This window comes from Phaethon lepturus, unplaced genomic scaffold (genome assembly GCF_000687285.1).
Source record: "Phaethon lepturus isolate BGI_N335 unplaced genomic scaffold, ASM68728v1 scaffold11011, whole genome shotgun sequence".
Taxonomy (NCBI): Eukaryota; Metazoa; Chordata; class Aves; order Phaethontiformes; family Phaethontidae; genus Phaethon; species Phaethon lepturus.
This window is the reverse complement of record NW_010516981.1, coordinates 18149-34236: the sequence shown is the minus strand read 5'-3', so window position 1 is coordinate 34236 and position 16088 is coordinate 18149. Positions and strand designations below refer to the sequence as shown.

General features: G+C 39.7%; 1 protein-coding gene across 1 annotated transcript in view; it reads left to right on the top strand.

Annotated features, from left to right (window-relative positions):
• DCAF12 (DDB1 and CUL4 associated factor 12) overlaps positions 1-16088 on the top strand; it is a gene marked incomplete at its 5' end in the record, with an annotated part of 22064 nt that overhangs the window by 1508 nt on the left and 4468 nt on the right. Inside the window, 5 exons of the mRNA XM_010296235.1 lie at positions 7742-7948; positions 9340-9400; positions 12440-12633; positions 13722-13787; positions 14487-14649. Coding sequence (XP_010294537.1) covers positions 7742-7948; positions 9340-9400; positions 12440-12633; positions 13722-13787; positions 14487-14649 — 691 coding nt within the window. The remainder of the gene's footprint in view (positions 1-7741; positions 7949-9339; positions 9401-12439; positions 12634-13721; positions 13788-14486; positions 14650-16088) is intronic.

The following is a 16088-nucleotide window of genomic DNA, read 5'->3' as shown; positions in this document are numbered from 1 at the left end:
TGCTGAAACACAAGCTCCCAAAAATCTTGCTTACTCTAGCAAGATCACTGCATGTTTTATAGAGCTGCAGTGATTTTGCTGTGTTTTGTAACTTGTGTAGTTCCAGCGCTTCTGCAGTGAAGATAAATGGGCAAGTTCATTATTAATGCAACCTTGCAGAAAATTTTTTGGGAACAAACAATCACAGAACTGAAGAGGGATTCAATGATACTGTTTCCATAACCATATTGTTCCCACTGCATACATTGCAACGAAGTGTGTGCTTCCACAGCTAGACTTAATGTTACAGATGGACGTCATCTTTTATTAAGCAAAATACGATTATAAAAGAAGTTACTTCAGCATTGTGAAAAATTGTATATGAAATATGAATACCGTAACAGCTTTAGCTTGGTTGCTTTGTGTTTACATTTGAACAAGTACAGTGTTAAACTCTACACTTTAATTATAAGGTTTTCTCTCTCATCTGCTGAGTAAGCTACCTAATAAAGAAGATTCGCATATGCTGAAATTGTGGCATTTAAGTTGGGAGTAAATCTAAAACAACTTTGTTGACTTTAATGGCGTTTGCTGCATGGGAATTGCACGTAATTAAAAGTTAATGCAACAGAAAAACAAAAACCACAGCAGTTATTTTAACCAAAGATTGAGTGTGGCACTGAGAGCTTTTAGCATTTAATTTATAAATTGCCCTTGGCTATGCTGTGCCAGAAGGACTCACTATTTTTAATAACAAAACATAAATACACTCCTGTCATAGAGGAGTAGGTTTGCTTTTTGTCACCTGACAGTACTAGTCCCTATAAAGACTGAAAAGAATATGGAACTCACTGCGAATTCCTCATTTTTAATGAGGATTATAACTTTTTTAATTATTTGGGGTAACTTTTTATCCTTTAAAATATCCCTTGATATGACTGTGTATATGAAATAACTTTATTATTCTCCAGTGGATCTTGGTGGTCACAGTTGGCCAGCTATAAATCAAATATTTGTGTTTCTTAAAGGTGCATGCTTTTTCTGATAGATTTAGAATTATGGAACCTATACAAGCATTCAGGTGTCTATAAAAATCCAAACAGAGTCACTTGGGCTTTTCTTAGACAGGATTCATGTTTGCAAGAGTCCTTGATCTTGTATGCAATGCGCTGCTTAATGTTTTTCAAATTCAAATGAATGAGCAGGCAAACTCTGGGAGGTGCAGACATTTAGGGTGTGTCACCACAGCATCTAAATTACCGAAGGCTGATACCAAGAAGTCTCAGAAGAAGATACTGTCTGCAGTCAATGTGTTCTGTTAAAGCTTCCTAGAGAAACTTTGAAACTTAACGTAGGAGGCAAGCTTATGGCAAAGAAAAACACTGAACACGAGGTTGCTGAAGTTTTCTTTTTATGGATTTTTTTTTTTACTGTTTCAGGAAACTATGAAGACTAAAGAAGCTTCTAAAAATAAGTTCCAATAATAATTTTGTACCTTCTTTCGTTCCCTTAGTTCTGTGTATGTGTTCAGGACATAATTCTTCTGCTAATTGTGATGCTGAGGATGAAAACATACAAGAGCCTTACATCATTCCCTAAATACAAGAAGCTTATTAGTTTCCTGTTGCTTGAGAACATAATTGCCTGAAATTTAATATTTTTGTTTGCCTTTTTTTTTGCCCAGGCAGGCCTGGTAGATGTATTTGTGCTTAAAAACTTCCTTACCAAATGCTCTCTTCTGTTTTCTCAGGTGGCGTTTCCAAGGCATGAATGTGTTGGTTTCTGAATGCTAGCTGATACCTTTTCATTCTTTGGTGGATTCATATGTTGCCTTGGTCGCCCTGCTGTAAATCACCAGCTCTTGTTTCTTCTCAGAGGCTTTTAACTTGTTCAGCAGACCCAATGTCTGTTCTGTGCATCTCATACAATTGTAACCTAGTCTTGTAGTCCTGGGGTTGTAGTGGTGAGAATACAATGCACAGTTACTCCTCCTCCCATGAATATGGTCTCTCTGTGGGGAAAATGATTTCTACTGCTTTGCAAGTTAATATACCTCTGGCTTTGCACATGTAATGAAAAATCATGAAGACTGCTCATTCTGAACCCAGAGAGGGAATGAGAAGTCATGCTCCTGCAGTTTATAATTCCACTTAGATTCCACTGAACAGTCGGGGAAAGTGAGTGTAAATAAAACTCTGATGCCTGTAACAGACACTTCCGTTCACTTTTTTTTCAGTGGCTTGTAAGTAAATAGCCAGGTGTTTGTTTCTTTTCTCAAGATTATTTGGTTTTCTGTCAACTGCATGTGATACCCATGTCTGTCTGCAGCGTCTGCTTGTTTCCGTGCTAGGTATGGTGTGGGTGGTAGAGATGCCCTTTAGCAGACAAAGTCTCTCACTTTTCCATCCTTTGCCATCTGTCAACATGTGTTAAATGTTCTAGCCTCCCGAAATTAAACATGGAGGACAAGACACAAATAAAAAATGTGATTTTGGCAGCAAAATCAATGACATCAAAGTGTGTGCCCATTAGCTAGTAGTGCGTCAGAGTTTCATAGCAAGGTGGAATGCCTGATTGTGTGGTCTTGTCTCTGGAAATACAAATTCAGAGTCAGTCAACTTGCTGGCTGCTTTTACGGCTACTCACTTCTCAGATGGTTCTTTATATCCCGGATTGTTTCTCTTTGGACCCTTTAAAGGAGGACATGTGCGGCCATTATCCACTTGCGTTGCCTGTACCGCACAACCTGCGAGTAGGTTTTGTGCTATGATAAGTGCATGTTCAGATCTCCACTGGAAAGGAGATATACCAGTTTGATAGCTTAGTCTTTAAAGAGTCCATGTTTCTTTGGGGCTTGGCATGTATTAGTAAATCTGTATTGCCATAGAATGGAAGAACCTTATGCCAAGCGTTTTATGAACATGGAAAAGAAAGATATTTACAATCTGAATAAAAGATACGACTAAGAACTGTGGAAAAAACAAACAGTGTTACTCAGTGTGACCAGCAATGGTGTAATGACACTGTAAGCATTGTCTTGCTTTTGTTGTTTTGTTAGCAAAAACAAGTTTAAAGGAGAACAATGATGTCATTTTCCAGCTTGGCTGTGGGTGAAATTTTTGGGACTGGCTTAAACTGGGCTGGAGTTCAGCTGTTGCAGAATGGGATGATTCCACCTGCTTGTTCTTGCTGGCACTGATTTGTGTGTGGCTGGTAAGTCAGCTGGATCAGCTGGCTGCTTTGTGTTCAGACAGGTTTTCTTGTAGGGTTAGCTTTCACCAAAGGCAGAGATGTGATCCAGCTGACCTTGCAGCTACCTGAGCACTAGTTCTGTCACAGGAATGGTGTGGGTGGGTGGGTGAGGGAGAAGCACGTGGATTCTCAAAGATTGGTTTAAGCCAAATGTGAAACTTCTTCACCATTGATTGTCTCTTAGTGACTCTTATTTTTAGCTAGGTGATGTGTTTGTCTTTGGTTTCTTTCAAATATTAATATGAATGACAGGACTGTGCCTGTGTTTTCTGAGAGTAGTATGTGAAGCAGTTCTTGGGTGAAGAATAAGCAGTCTTTTGTGCATGTTCTTTGTGCCTCATAAATCTACGTCTGTCCTGCTTCTGTAATAAAACCTGCTGAAGCTCGTGGTGGCACCCTTTGTTTTTGTTCCAACTGATTTGTGTGATCAACTAAAAGGTAGGCCTGCTTGTTCATCTCCTGTCCTCTGCTGCAGGGGCAGCAGCAGAGGACATGAGAGAGTCTGTGTGCTGCCTTGAAATGGCATTTCATAGGCCTGCTTTTTAGTCTTGCTGTATAAAGTCAATACTTTCAGTTAAAGATGCGTGGGAAGGGCACTTATATTTAATGAATTGGTAACTTTGCTTGGCTGGGGTGTTTTTTCCCCCTAAACTGTTGTGTCTGAAAGGCAGGTCAGACAGAAGAACCTGGCAAACTGTCCCGCTCTCAGTATTGTATATATGAGAAGGATGGATATTGCGGTTCACTCTGGTTCTGGTTCTCAGATACTCAATTCCCTTCCACAGTCTTTTGGGAAGTTGATTAATGAAGCTCTGTAGTTAATGAAGTGGGACAGTTTCTTGATTAACTTGATTGTAAGCAGTTTGAAAAGGGGACAGCCACATAGTAATTGTATGGGAGCCATTTGCGAAAATGACTCTCACTACTTCTGCAAACCAAAGAAAAATAAGCATACAGCTAGTAATCTGATAGAGTGTGAAAAGTAGGGCCAGATCATAAAGATTCATGGCTGTGACAACTATAGTACCTAGACATGCCTGTCTGCCTTGATCCTTGAGTGAGAGCACTGTTACAAGCTGTACCTCTGAATTGCTTAAAAAAAAAAAAAAAAAGGAAGATTAATGTGTCTCTGTCATGTTATCCAGCCTGTTTCCATGTTAGAACAAGGTTGTCCTGCAGAGAATGTGATAGCCGAGTCTACTCCATTCCTTACAGATGACATGTGGTCCTTGGACTTCTGGCAGATGGCCAAAGCAATACTGGTTTGGTAAATCCTGGATGACAAGTTATTTGGCACGCTAATGGCTGACATGCATACGTTTTACTAGCAGGAAGAACCAAATTATGTGCAAAGCTTAAAATCAAGGAACAAATATGCACAGTTCACTGTTTGGCAGTTGGTGGGAGTTTACTGCATCCAGGAAAAAATGTTGTGGCTGGTTTTTAGTTTCTGTATAATGACTAGCTGGAAAAGAAGTTCTTATTCCTGCTTGAGATGAAAAAAATCAATGTATAGTTCAGCTATCAGGACTTTGTCAAGACTCTTGGAGTCCAGGGTGCTTTGGAGTTATTTGCAGATGTACTTATTTCAAGAGTAGCAAAAGTACCAGTTTGCTTGGAAGAAGTAGGCCAACTTCTGCTTTTCCTTTGGATTGGTATCATTGTATGCTGCGGTTTTGTCTGCACTTGTTTAAAAGCAGTCAGGTATTTTGTACTTTGTTTACTGTAGTGTCTTTAGAACTCTTAAAATGGTATTCAAACTTTCTGTATTCTTATCTGGGTGCCTATCTTGTTTGTTAACATTTCTCCATTTTTGGCTTTAGAAGTGTCTAACAACTGTTTATCTTCTCCTGGCTTCTGTTTGCTGGATGTATAGGGAAGATTTCTTGGCAATCAATGGTGCAGCTTGCAAGTGTGAGCTTCTGGCCTTGTGTCCTGCCCCAGGTGATGCAAGAATCCTAACATACGCAGATAGTGCTTGATGATTTTATTCTAGGATGGTGGTGGTCGTTTTTAAACCACACACAGTGTGCCAAGTTCTTTACCAAGCAAGGAAAGAAGTTGCTGCTTAAAGCTTTACTGATGAAACTACAAAGCCAGTCCCTGAACTGTGTGAAGTTTCTTGCCCTAAGAGCAGTTGCTGTTCTGGTCACAGTAATACTGTGGAACTGGAGGGGAAAAGTGAAGCAACGACAAAGCAATTCAAGAGCTGACAATGGATTAGAGTGGGGTACAAGCAAGTGAAAGCACTGCAAGAAATATGTCATGTTGCTGCTTCTGAGAATATCTTAATTTGGAAACTTGTTACAGCAAAATGATGTTGAGGTTGAAGATTCAGGGCAGAAGCGTGAGAATCTGATGCTTCAGAATTACGTGCTTCCAAGTTCTTTACCTTTTCAGCCCAATTAGTTTAGAGTTTAGCTAAAGGAACTTTGCATTAGAGTAAGTCTTTATTAACCTCATATCAAACACGGACGTATGACAGTGCTGTCAGACTGGAGAATGTGAAAAGGTTTTTAATTTCAGTCTTCATACATGTTGAGATGATCTTCAAAGTGTGAATCTTTTACAGCTGAAGCATGATTTTTCTAAGTCCGTGGACATCCTGAGCTGTGGATGTGTTTTCCTAATCAGCACTTCTGGTGCCAGCGTTAGGACCTGCAGATGACACTTGCAAGCTGTAATCTTGGGTACTTAACTCTTGATTTTGTGGGTTTTTTTCAGTAGTTGGAGGGTAGGGGAGGGAATTGGGCCTTTCTGCTGGAAGGAAATACTGAGGAGGAAAAGAGGATATGCACTCATAGGGGACGGAGGAGGGCAGATAAGAGGAGAGGGGATTACTGGTCCTGATCCTACAATGCAGGTGCTAATTTTCAGGGAACTGGTTAGGGCAGAGGGGCTGCTCTGTGCATCATGTTTTTACCGGCTGTCTGGGGCAGGGAACTGCATTGTAAGGCTTGGGAGAAGTGAGGAGTGCTTCCCTACTACTCAGCTGCACTTCAGCTGTTGCCTGACTCCACACCTGCATGTGAAATAAAGAACACAACATGAAAATTCAGTCTGTGTAGGAACAGTCATCTGTTTGTGCAAGACTGCTCCCTGCAGAGAAAGATCAGTTGCAGGCTGAAGATTATGCAAAATTCTAGACACAACACACAAATAGGGATGAATGATTTCAGCTTTCTCTGCAGAATGAGTTTAACATACCATACTTTATCAGGTTCTGACTTGACATTAATGTTCTGCTAGTTCATTACATTGAGTAATAGATATGCTGCTAAATTTTGGGCGTTCTTCTTTTTACACTTATTAAAGAACAGATCTACAGTCTTTGACAGTTCACCAAAACCAACTTCTATGTGTAACTCCCTAGATTTCTTTTCTGTCCTTCTAGAAATGTCTGACAAAGGATTTCAGAACAGTTTCCTTGAGGTGTGTCTTTTTTAAATTGCCTTGAGTTTTCTATTTTTGTTATTGTCTTCTCCATCTTCAGTTCACTTCCAGATGCTTTGAGACAAAGCTCTTTGGTTATAGAAGGAAGAAACTTAAGCAGGGGGATGGGGAGGTGGATGTGTGGAATTTAACTCTAATCTTGGGCTGTGATTCTACATCACTTTCCGTAGTACTAAGTCAGCTTCAGATCCTCCATTTCCTTGCTTCTCACTCATGTTCCTTCACAGGGCTTTGTCCCCTCTGTTACACCTATTTGAATGTTAGTGCAGCTGCACCCTGAAAAACATCTGTGAAATGATCCAGCACAAGAGCCTCCCAAATGAAAGTGCACTTCAGCAGACAATTCAACCTTCTTTCTGGTTTGGATTGTAACCCTGTGGTCATATATATTTGAACTGACATAACTCTGGGTATAATGATGTCTGTCTGAAGAGTTGTAAGGCTCTCACTTGTAATTGGCTTTTCTGCCAAGGAGACAGTGACAGAGCTCCAACTTCTAGTCTTTTTGCAGGATGTAGTATGTAGCTAGATATCTTTTGTAGATGTTTGCACTGGCAGTACTATATTTAATTACTATTCTCATGTCACCAGAAAATAAACTCCAATTATAAAAATTTATAAAGTGTCAGTCTGCTAAAGCAAAAACTTCACAGTAAGTATCTTATCTGGGAGGCAGGAGACTTGTGCTAAGGCCCCTGTGGCTTACTGGGTGTTTTGAGGTGGGTCTCCTTCTCAATGTTGTACAGGGAAACTGGAACACAGTATTGTTTTGTCATGGTATTGAACAGAGAAAAGAGTTTTTAAATTCAAGGGTTTTGTTAAAATCGAAAAATGTCTGTCTTCTATTGTTGTGAAAACCAAATGGGATGATTGAAATAAAACCCACTGTAATTTAGTTTACTTGTTTTAAGAATGCATGTATGCCGTTCAGCCATACTTGTGGCATCTGTGGATTCCAACTTAAAAGGAATGTCAATTCAAAATAGGGAGGATATTTGACCATCTGTTTTTTCTTATTTATTCGATGATGACTTCAATCTCTTGGTTTTTTCCCCAGTTATTTGTAGTGGATGTCCAGACTGGTCAAATTACCAAGATTCCTATTCTGAAAGATCGTGAACCCGGCATGGTGAACCAGCAGGGATGTGGTATTCATGCCATTGAGCTCAACCCCTCGAGGACCCTTCTGGCCACAGGTGGAGACAACCCCAACAGTCTTGCAATTTATCGTCTGCCTACACTCGATCCTGTCTGTGTGGGAGATGTAAGTAGGAGTATTTGGGGAAGGTTTATTGTTACTTCCAAGAATTACTACGTTGTATTGCCTGAGGTCAGAGCAAAGTTAGGATTTGGGAGTCTTGTAGTAGCAAGTTAATTTCTGAAAGCTTAAAAACATTCCTGGTTAAGTTGTCTTTTTTTGACAAGATATCTTAAATATGAGTGAGTACACAAACATATGAGACGATTCTCAGGGTTCTGAGGTCAGATTTCTTTTTCCTCACTCGCATTCAGGTCTACTTCAGATTATTTTTAAATACTGAAAATGTATCAGAATCCTAAGTATTAAAGTCTAGTTGTGGTGATGACCACTGAAACTAGTTTTAGTGCAAAAGCTCTTTTGAGAAATTTAAAAGATGATAAGAGTTGTTCAGATTTTCCTCTTCTCCAGTGGAGCTCATGTATGTGTTATTCCAGAGGCAGAACTTGGCTTTGAGGATTAATTCTAACCCTGTGACTTACAGCAGTTTGATAAGCTATGGTATTACTTATATTGCTGAAACATCATGAGGCCTTTTTAAAATGGCCAGTCTTAAAAAGAAAAAAGGTATAGTGGTGTACTGTAAGCACTTCTCTCTCATTTCTTCTTTTGATTCAGGACTTCACATAGATGTTAACTACAACAGCAGAGGTCAGGTCAGATTTTCTGCAGTAGCAGATAACCAGCTGCAGAAAGGCTCAACTGAAGATTTGTATGACTTGCTATTCATTTGCATGCTGCTGTGACTTTGCAGCTTTTCAAACAGAACTAGAGAATTGTGGTCTTTTTTTCCTCCCCCAGGTTTCTCACATGCTGAAGAAAAGATTCCTGAAGTTATAGTCTTGAAAAATTAGTCTGTAGGTGATAGATTGTAAACATAGGGTTTTGGTTGGTTTTTATAGTAGGGACGAGCATTTGAGGAAATAAAAGTATGTAGCTGCTTTACAGAAGTAAAGAACGCTGCTTTCAAAGTGGAAAATCCAAGTCCTTAGAATTGAGATCAACTTGTCCTTGGTCAGAGACCTGTTTTTTCCATCTAATTGCTCTCTATTAATTATACAATCCAAAATAAAAAAAGGTTAAAATTACTGTTAGGTACTTGAACTGCTTCAGCTTGATACTGGAATCTTATCTGTATGTTTGTAATGTAGGTCTTTCCTGAGTTTGTAGTAAAAAGCAAAGTGAAGAATACTTGTCTGCTTTGAGACTAGTTGAGTATGTGTATATATATAGTTGGATGGGGCTCTGAGCAACTTGATCTAGTTGAAGATGTCCCTGCTTACTGCAGGGGGATTGGACTGGATGACCTTTAAAGGTCCCTTCCACCCCAAACCACTATATGATTCTGTGATTCTGTAATGTCACAGAAAATTCTGTCTTTGTTTTTTTTCTTTTAGGATGGACATAAGGACTGGATATTTTCAATTGCATGGATCAGTGATACCATGGCTGTTTCTGGTAAAGTCAATTTTTTTGTGTGTGTGTCCCCCCCCGAATTTTATAGTCATGTATAGCACTTTATAGGTTGTTTATAGGCAAGGTCCTTTATCAGCACATTTGAAACGTCTTGGCTATTTAAAACCTTCTTGATCTTAGTACACTGCTTCACTTTGTAGGGCCCTGGTGTAGATTTGATTCTTCTAGTATTAGACAGAATATTACTGCCCTTCCAGTAGGTGTTGCCATGAGAGGATCTCTAAACACAGTGAGTTGCAGGGAAGGATTCCACACAAGAAGGATAATTTCAAGAGGGGTGTTGGTTATCAGTTAATAACTTTGGAATACAGCAGAGCAATATTGGTTTCCTGAAATCCTGTGAAAACTGATTTGTCAAGCTATCGGTACAGTTGTGTGTGTATGTATGTGTTTGTGTGTATATGCACATATCCTATGGCATTTCATACAGAAGGCTGTAATACAAAAGGTCAGTTACTGACTTTTACTAACTAGTTGGATAATGAGTATAACTTCATGAAGTATTACTGAGGTAAAGGTAGCAATACTAATAAGCTGTTGCATTAATGTAGTAGCTTACTGTCTTTCTGTGCTGACAGGGTATAGTATTCTGTACAAGGAGGTGTCAAATCGCAGGTGACAGAAAATCAGTCTCACCTAAAAATCAAATACTCAAATTGTTAGTTCAGTAAGATTAAAAAAAAAAAAAAAAGCACTAATCCTGGAATTAGATTTTGAATTTAATATAAAAATTGATCCTTGCAGACCTCCAACTCAAATATCACCAAGCTGAGTGATGCAGTTCATGAAGTTCAACAAGGGCAAGTGCAGGGTCCTGCCCCTGGGTCAAGGCAACCCCTGTTATCAGTCCAGGCTGAGGGATGAAGGGATTGAGAGCAGCCCTGCTGAGAAGGACTTGGGGGTACTGGTAGATGAAAAGCTGACCAGCTGATCAAAAAAATGATCAGAGTGATGGAACACCTCTTGGCTTCAGGTCTAACCAGTTGAACGACACAGGCTGACTTTTTTCCCTGCTAGGGCTATTACAAGGGACAGCTTCCTCCTAAAGTATATCAAGATGTTTAGAAATTCTACTGCGGAGTATTCAGTCTCCATAACAAACAAGATTAGGAGCCATTAAAAACCATCAGCATGTAAATTGAGTGGCAGGGTGTGGTGTCATGTGCTGCCTGCTGCTATGGAAGTGCCATTGGGAAGCTCCTTTTGTATTTGGCAACAGTGGCAAATTGTGATAGTGGCAAATGACTGAATGTATCTGTAAGGGAGCAAAGCCATCTCTGCTGTGCTGAACTACCCGTATTGTATTGCAACAAGATGTTTTGCATAACTGTCTTTGCAGCTTATTCCCTGTGATGTGCTAAAGCCTATAAATTTAATAGTCTGATACAGATACTTAGTTTTTTCTGGCATCTTCAAGATTATGAAATGTTTCTCATGCATTGTGTATGAGAGAAGGAGGGATGTGTTTTTTCACATTGTGTAGGGAAGAAATTGAGGTATATGTAAAATCTGTCAGAGCGTTGTCCCAAATACGGGTTCTCTCACCTGCTGTGCAGAGAGTGAGTTGCTCGTTGCCTGGATCTGGGAGGAAATTCAGAGGAGTCCCCTATCAATAGGTCAGTGCGCGCTGGAGTCCTGTCCAGTCAGATTCTCCACTGTCAGAGTCCGCAAGATGATCTGCACAAGGCTGTATGGCTGTGCCACCCGGATTGCCCAAACTGTTGTCCCAAATATGGGTTCTTCCACCTGGTATGCAGAGAGTTGAGATACTTGCTTTAGTTTCAAATCTGCACAGAGCTGGTTGCTATGTGGTATGTCCACAAAGCCAGCACACCTTGGTTAACACATGGAAAATATTTACACATTTCGAGCAACAGTTATCAGTATTTTTGCAAGTTAGCTCAGTCACTGTTGTTCCCATTAGTTCTTGCAAGCCTCATCTCCACTTAAAGCCACAGCATCCTTCTTTTTTTGCTGCACATGCTCAGTGAGGAAGGGGCTTTTGTGGATGGGGGACTTTCCCTGCCCCATGGTGGGTTTCTATTATGCCAGTTAGATGTTAATTAGATGTTAAATAGGATCGTTCACTCAAAAGTTCAGTAGCTGCATTCCCTTTGTGGTTGTCTTGTTCCTTCCCTCAAGGTTAGGCCTTGTTAACTACACACAGAGACTAAACAATACCCTCACAGCTTCATTTCTTCCATACCTTCAAGAAGAGCTGAGTTAAGACAGAAGTAAGTAGGACCAGGAGGGATGGGTATAGGCCCTTGGATTAAGCCTGTGTTGATCTACGAACCAAAGACTTTCAGCTTTCTTCATCCAGTATTGTCACTCTTACTGATTCATATTTTGGATTAATATCTTCAAATTCAGTAGAAAAACAAAATGAGTTCTTGCTTATTCAGCCTGAGTTCCTGTTACATTCTTTAAACAAAAGGTTGCATGGGTTTAAGAAAAATAATTTAAACAATAGACTTGATACAAATTGGGACAAATTGTGGTTTGAAATAGTTGTTTCTGTTCAGTTCACAAATGTGTGTACATACCATAAGCTTAGTGGCAGAAATCAAACGAACCCAAGTTGGCATAACCTCAACTGAGTTTGCTTGAAGGTTTTTATATTGACTTTAATGGACTGTCAATCTCAGCCTTGGTAAGCCAGGCTGAATGCATAGGCTATTCAGTCGCCTCTGAGTTTATTCTACGTGTGAATTTCTAACAGTGATTGTTGTACAGGATTGTAGTTTTTGATGCATCCTAATCAGTTTGAAAACAGATGAGGTGATCTAGCTGCTTGGAAACCATGTAGACAAACAAGTTGACAACGAATTCACAATGGTATGAACTTTAGCGATCAGTAAAATCATGTTTTTGTTAAAAAATATATAGGCACCAACAGTGTGTTCAGTTAGATTAAATTAATAGTATCCTTCCTTTCTTTCAGACCCTATTGTTTATTCCTTTTTTAAAAAGAGGAGTTATATGTGAAATGGACTATTTATTTATGGACTGTTTATTCAGGTTCCCGGGATGGTTCAATGGGTCTCTGGGAAGTCACAGACGATGTATTGTCCAAAAGCGATTCCAGGCGTAACCTCTCTCAGGTTCCCGTCTATGCCCACATAACACACAGGGCCCTGAAGGATATCCCCAAGGAGAACACCAATCCTGACAACTGCAAAGTCCGAGCATTGGCTTTCAACAACAAGAACAAGGTCAGTCAGATGGGAAGTCCTAAAACTGTTCATATGTATTAGGAAAAAAAAAGTAATCTAAATCAAACTGGGGAAGCAACCTAATATTTTTTCCCTGATCCTTTTGCATCCTTCTCATATGAGATGGTTGTCTTTATCTGCTATGTCTGCTTCTGCCCCAAGTGAATGGCAAAGTCCAGTAGAAAAATAAAAAATGTGTTTTCAGAAGGAACAATTTTCTTGTGGGTTTGATTTTTAGACCTGCACCCTAAAGTGGGTGAGACAAGGGATGTTTACAAGAAGCAGATAAAGCACCAGAAGATCTCTTGCACCTTGAATCCCACTCTTGAGTGCTCTTGCTGCTTTCCTTCCCTTTTTGTGAAGACCAGCTAACATTCAAGCAGTTCCTGTTTTGATGGGTGAATCGTCACTGGATTGCTCAACGAGGTGACTGACACACGGGCAAGCACCAATGCTTGCTTTGGTGTTATTTTGTTGGCGTTTGACCAACAGGAAATGTTAACCTCCCCCATGCTGATCTCTTGTTATTGCTAGAGGTGAACTGTACTGTGGCAGGTGGGAGTAGCAATTCATCCTCCACTTTTCTTTCTGCCCTTCAAGGAACAGTGAACGTCTGAAGTGAAGGTGGGTGTGCTGTCAAAAGCACGGTCCTCCTGCGGGCTTTGTTTTTCACTATAGCTGTTAATTACTCGTCTGTGACGGAAACTTCATGTATCTTTTTCAGAAGGGTAGTGCCTGGAAAGAAATGTTTGATGCAGGGTCAGAATCAGTGTGGGAGTTGCTGAAGAGAACTGTCAACTCTAGCTTGTACTGTCTAATAATTCATTATTTTGTTATCTAACAAAATTTATACTTTTGAAAATTATTTTTTTATATTTACTGTTTTATTAATTCTTACTATACCTGGCACATTTGTGTTGTATTGTGTTCTATCAAGATCAGCATAAAATGGAAACCTATCTTGATAAGCAAGTACAGGATTATGGATGAGTTCAATCTGGAGTATGCAGCCTGCCTAGTAGAGTGTGAGAGTTTGTAAGAACATCTATAATGCAGAAACTAACTCTCTTGCTGTTTTTTTTTAATAGGAACTGGGAGCTGTGTCCCTAGATGGGTATTTTCATCTTTGGAAAGCAGAGCACACACTATCAAAGGTGTTTTTCTGTTTGTTTGTGTTAAATTTTTAAAATTGCCTAGCAGTTAAAGGCTGTTCACTGTTCTTCATCTCCTTTAAATGCTTGAAGAAAGAGCAGCAGTGTTTGTAAAACACTTAAAAGCTTTATGTAAAATAAAATGTCCTAAAAATTAGAACTTGAGGATAAAAACTCCCCACTCCCCTTATTTTGGAGAGTGGGAAGTGCTCTTAACTTTCTTCCGGTTCTGGGTGAGCTGAAGTGAACAGTTCTATAGAGTATGATGGGTATTTGATTAGCAGCATTCATAAAGGAAGTGGCACGTAAGTAGGTTTAATTGCAGATCAAACCTAGATGTATCTATGCCAGTGTAGGAGGTAAACTTTTTCAGCTGGGATGTCTATGTACACCTGCTGAAGAAATAACAGCAGCTTAGAAAGATTTAAAACCATTTGCCAAAATGTTCATTGTTCTTTGCATAATACTTGGCTTCAGACTTTATAAATCTCAGTTTGGTTCAGATAAGGGATCCTATCTCCTTCAGGTTTTTTTCTCTGCATCAGGTTGTTGCTTTTCCCTTAGAGTCCTGTTTTTGTGGTGAACTTATTTTTTAGCTGCATTTTGGTTTTTTTCACTGCAACTGCCTTGAACATAGCTTACAGGATTTCTCTATTAACTCTTTTCTCATAACGGGTTGATTTTTATTTTTTCTGTTTCCAGTTACTTTCCACAAAGTTGCCATACTGCAGGGAGAACGTGTGTTTGGCTTATGGTCAGGAGTGGTCAGTGTATGCAGTAGGATCACAGGCACATGTCTCCTTTCTGGATCCCAGGCAGCCTTCTCACAATGTTAAATCCGTCTGTTCCAAAGAACGAGGCAGTGGTAAGAAACTTGTCAAAGGGTGCTTCAAATGGTTTGCTTGCAGAAGTAGCAATTCAGACAGCAGTAAGATAAGCTTTTAATAAATAGGAAGGATTTTTCATGTGGTAGACTAAGTCTATAACAGTATATATAGGGTTTTTTTAATGACAGTATTCTTTGAGCAACCAACAAACCAAACTTAAAAGCAACTCTGAAATCTAATGATATACAACATTAGTGCTTTCATGATCAACTAAATTGCACACCATCCAAATATCACTGGACTTTTAAAAGTGTACATTTTACTTAAATTTTACTGTGTCTTACTCTGTTTTACTTGATCTCAAAGCAAATCTAGTCTTTGTGCTACTATTAATACTGTCTATTCTTGCATTTTTCTCTGGTGAACAGGGAAAAAAGCATGTTGCCTGCTCTACGCTATCATATTGGGAGTCTGTGCTGTGAGTGAATGCTTGCTTTATAATTTTACAGTTTGAGTGAGACTTAATTTTTAATGTGTATTTATTTGTTTGAAATATACGAAAACTCACTCTTTAAAAAAAATAATTGGAGATTTGAGTGCAGTTTTCCTTTTCTGATATGGATGCAATATGTCAAATTGAACCTTACACCAGGGCCAAGCATGAGGGCTTGTAGGGTGCCTGGTCCCATAAGCTTCTTCCTATACCCTTTATTTTCAAGCATGAGAAGGCACTGTGCTGTGATGCTCATTTTAAACCAGATTCATCCCAGGCTAATAAGTTGCAGTCCTTACTTAGCTTGGCTCTAGGCATCATCTCTTCATTGGGCAAGTTATCAAAAGAAAATGCATATAGGCAAGGATTAGGAAAGTTTTACTTATGTGGTTACTGAAGTTTGAACAGCGCTGCCTAGATAAATGTCAGGGTCTGCTCCTTTCAGTACGGAAGAAGTTTCTATAATATGAGAAAAGGTGCTTCACCAGCTCATGTTGTCAAACTGAATGTCTTACCAGCAACAGCCCTTGTGCTGACCCACTGTCAGTGAGGGCTCTGTGGAGATCCTGACCCTGTCACCCTTCAGTATCATAGGGGAGAAATACCAAAACAGTGGAGCCCCAGAGGTGGCTGGTGGCTAAAAGCTTCTGCCTTGAGTATGTGATCATCCCTGCCAGGGGGATGATCTATGTGTAGGTAGAATCTCTGGGGCATCTCCAGTTTGTGTCTGGAGAAAGCTTTTGTTCAGTGCTGTTTTCTGTTCTGCATAGCAGGTGGATCTTTTCTTTTTTTGGCATGGTGGTGGAGGCATTAAGTAATATTAATTCCCAAGATATCGAGTGTTTCAACTTTCTGTTGATCTCACTGGGACTTGAAGCGGTGCAGCACCTCTAGAAAGTAGGCTGTTCATTGATTTGTGGACTAAAATCTGTGTTGACTTTTAAGTGCTTTGAAGTGTTAACCTGACTGCGTGTTCTTCTTCCA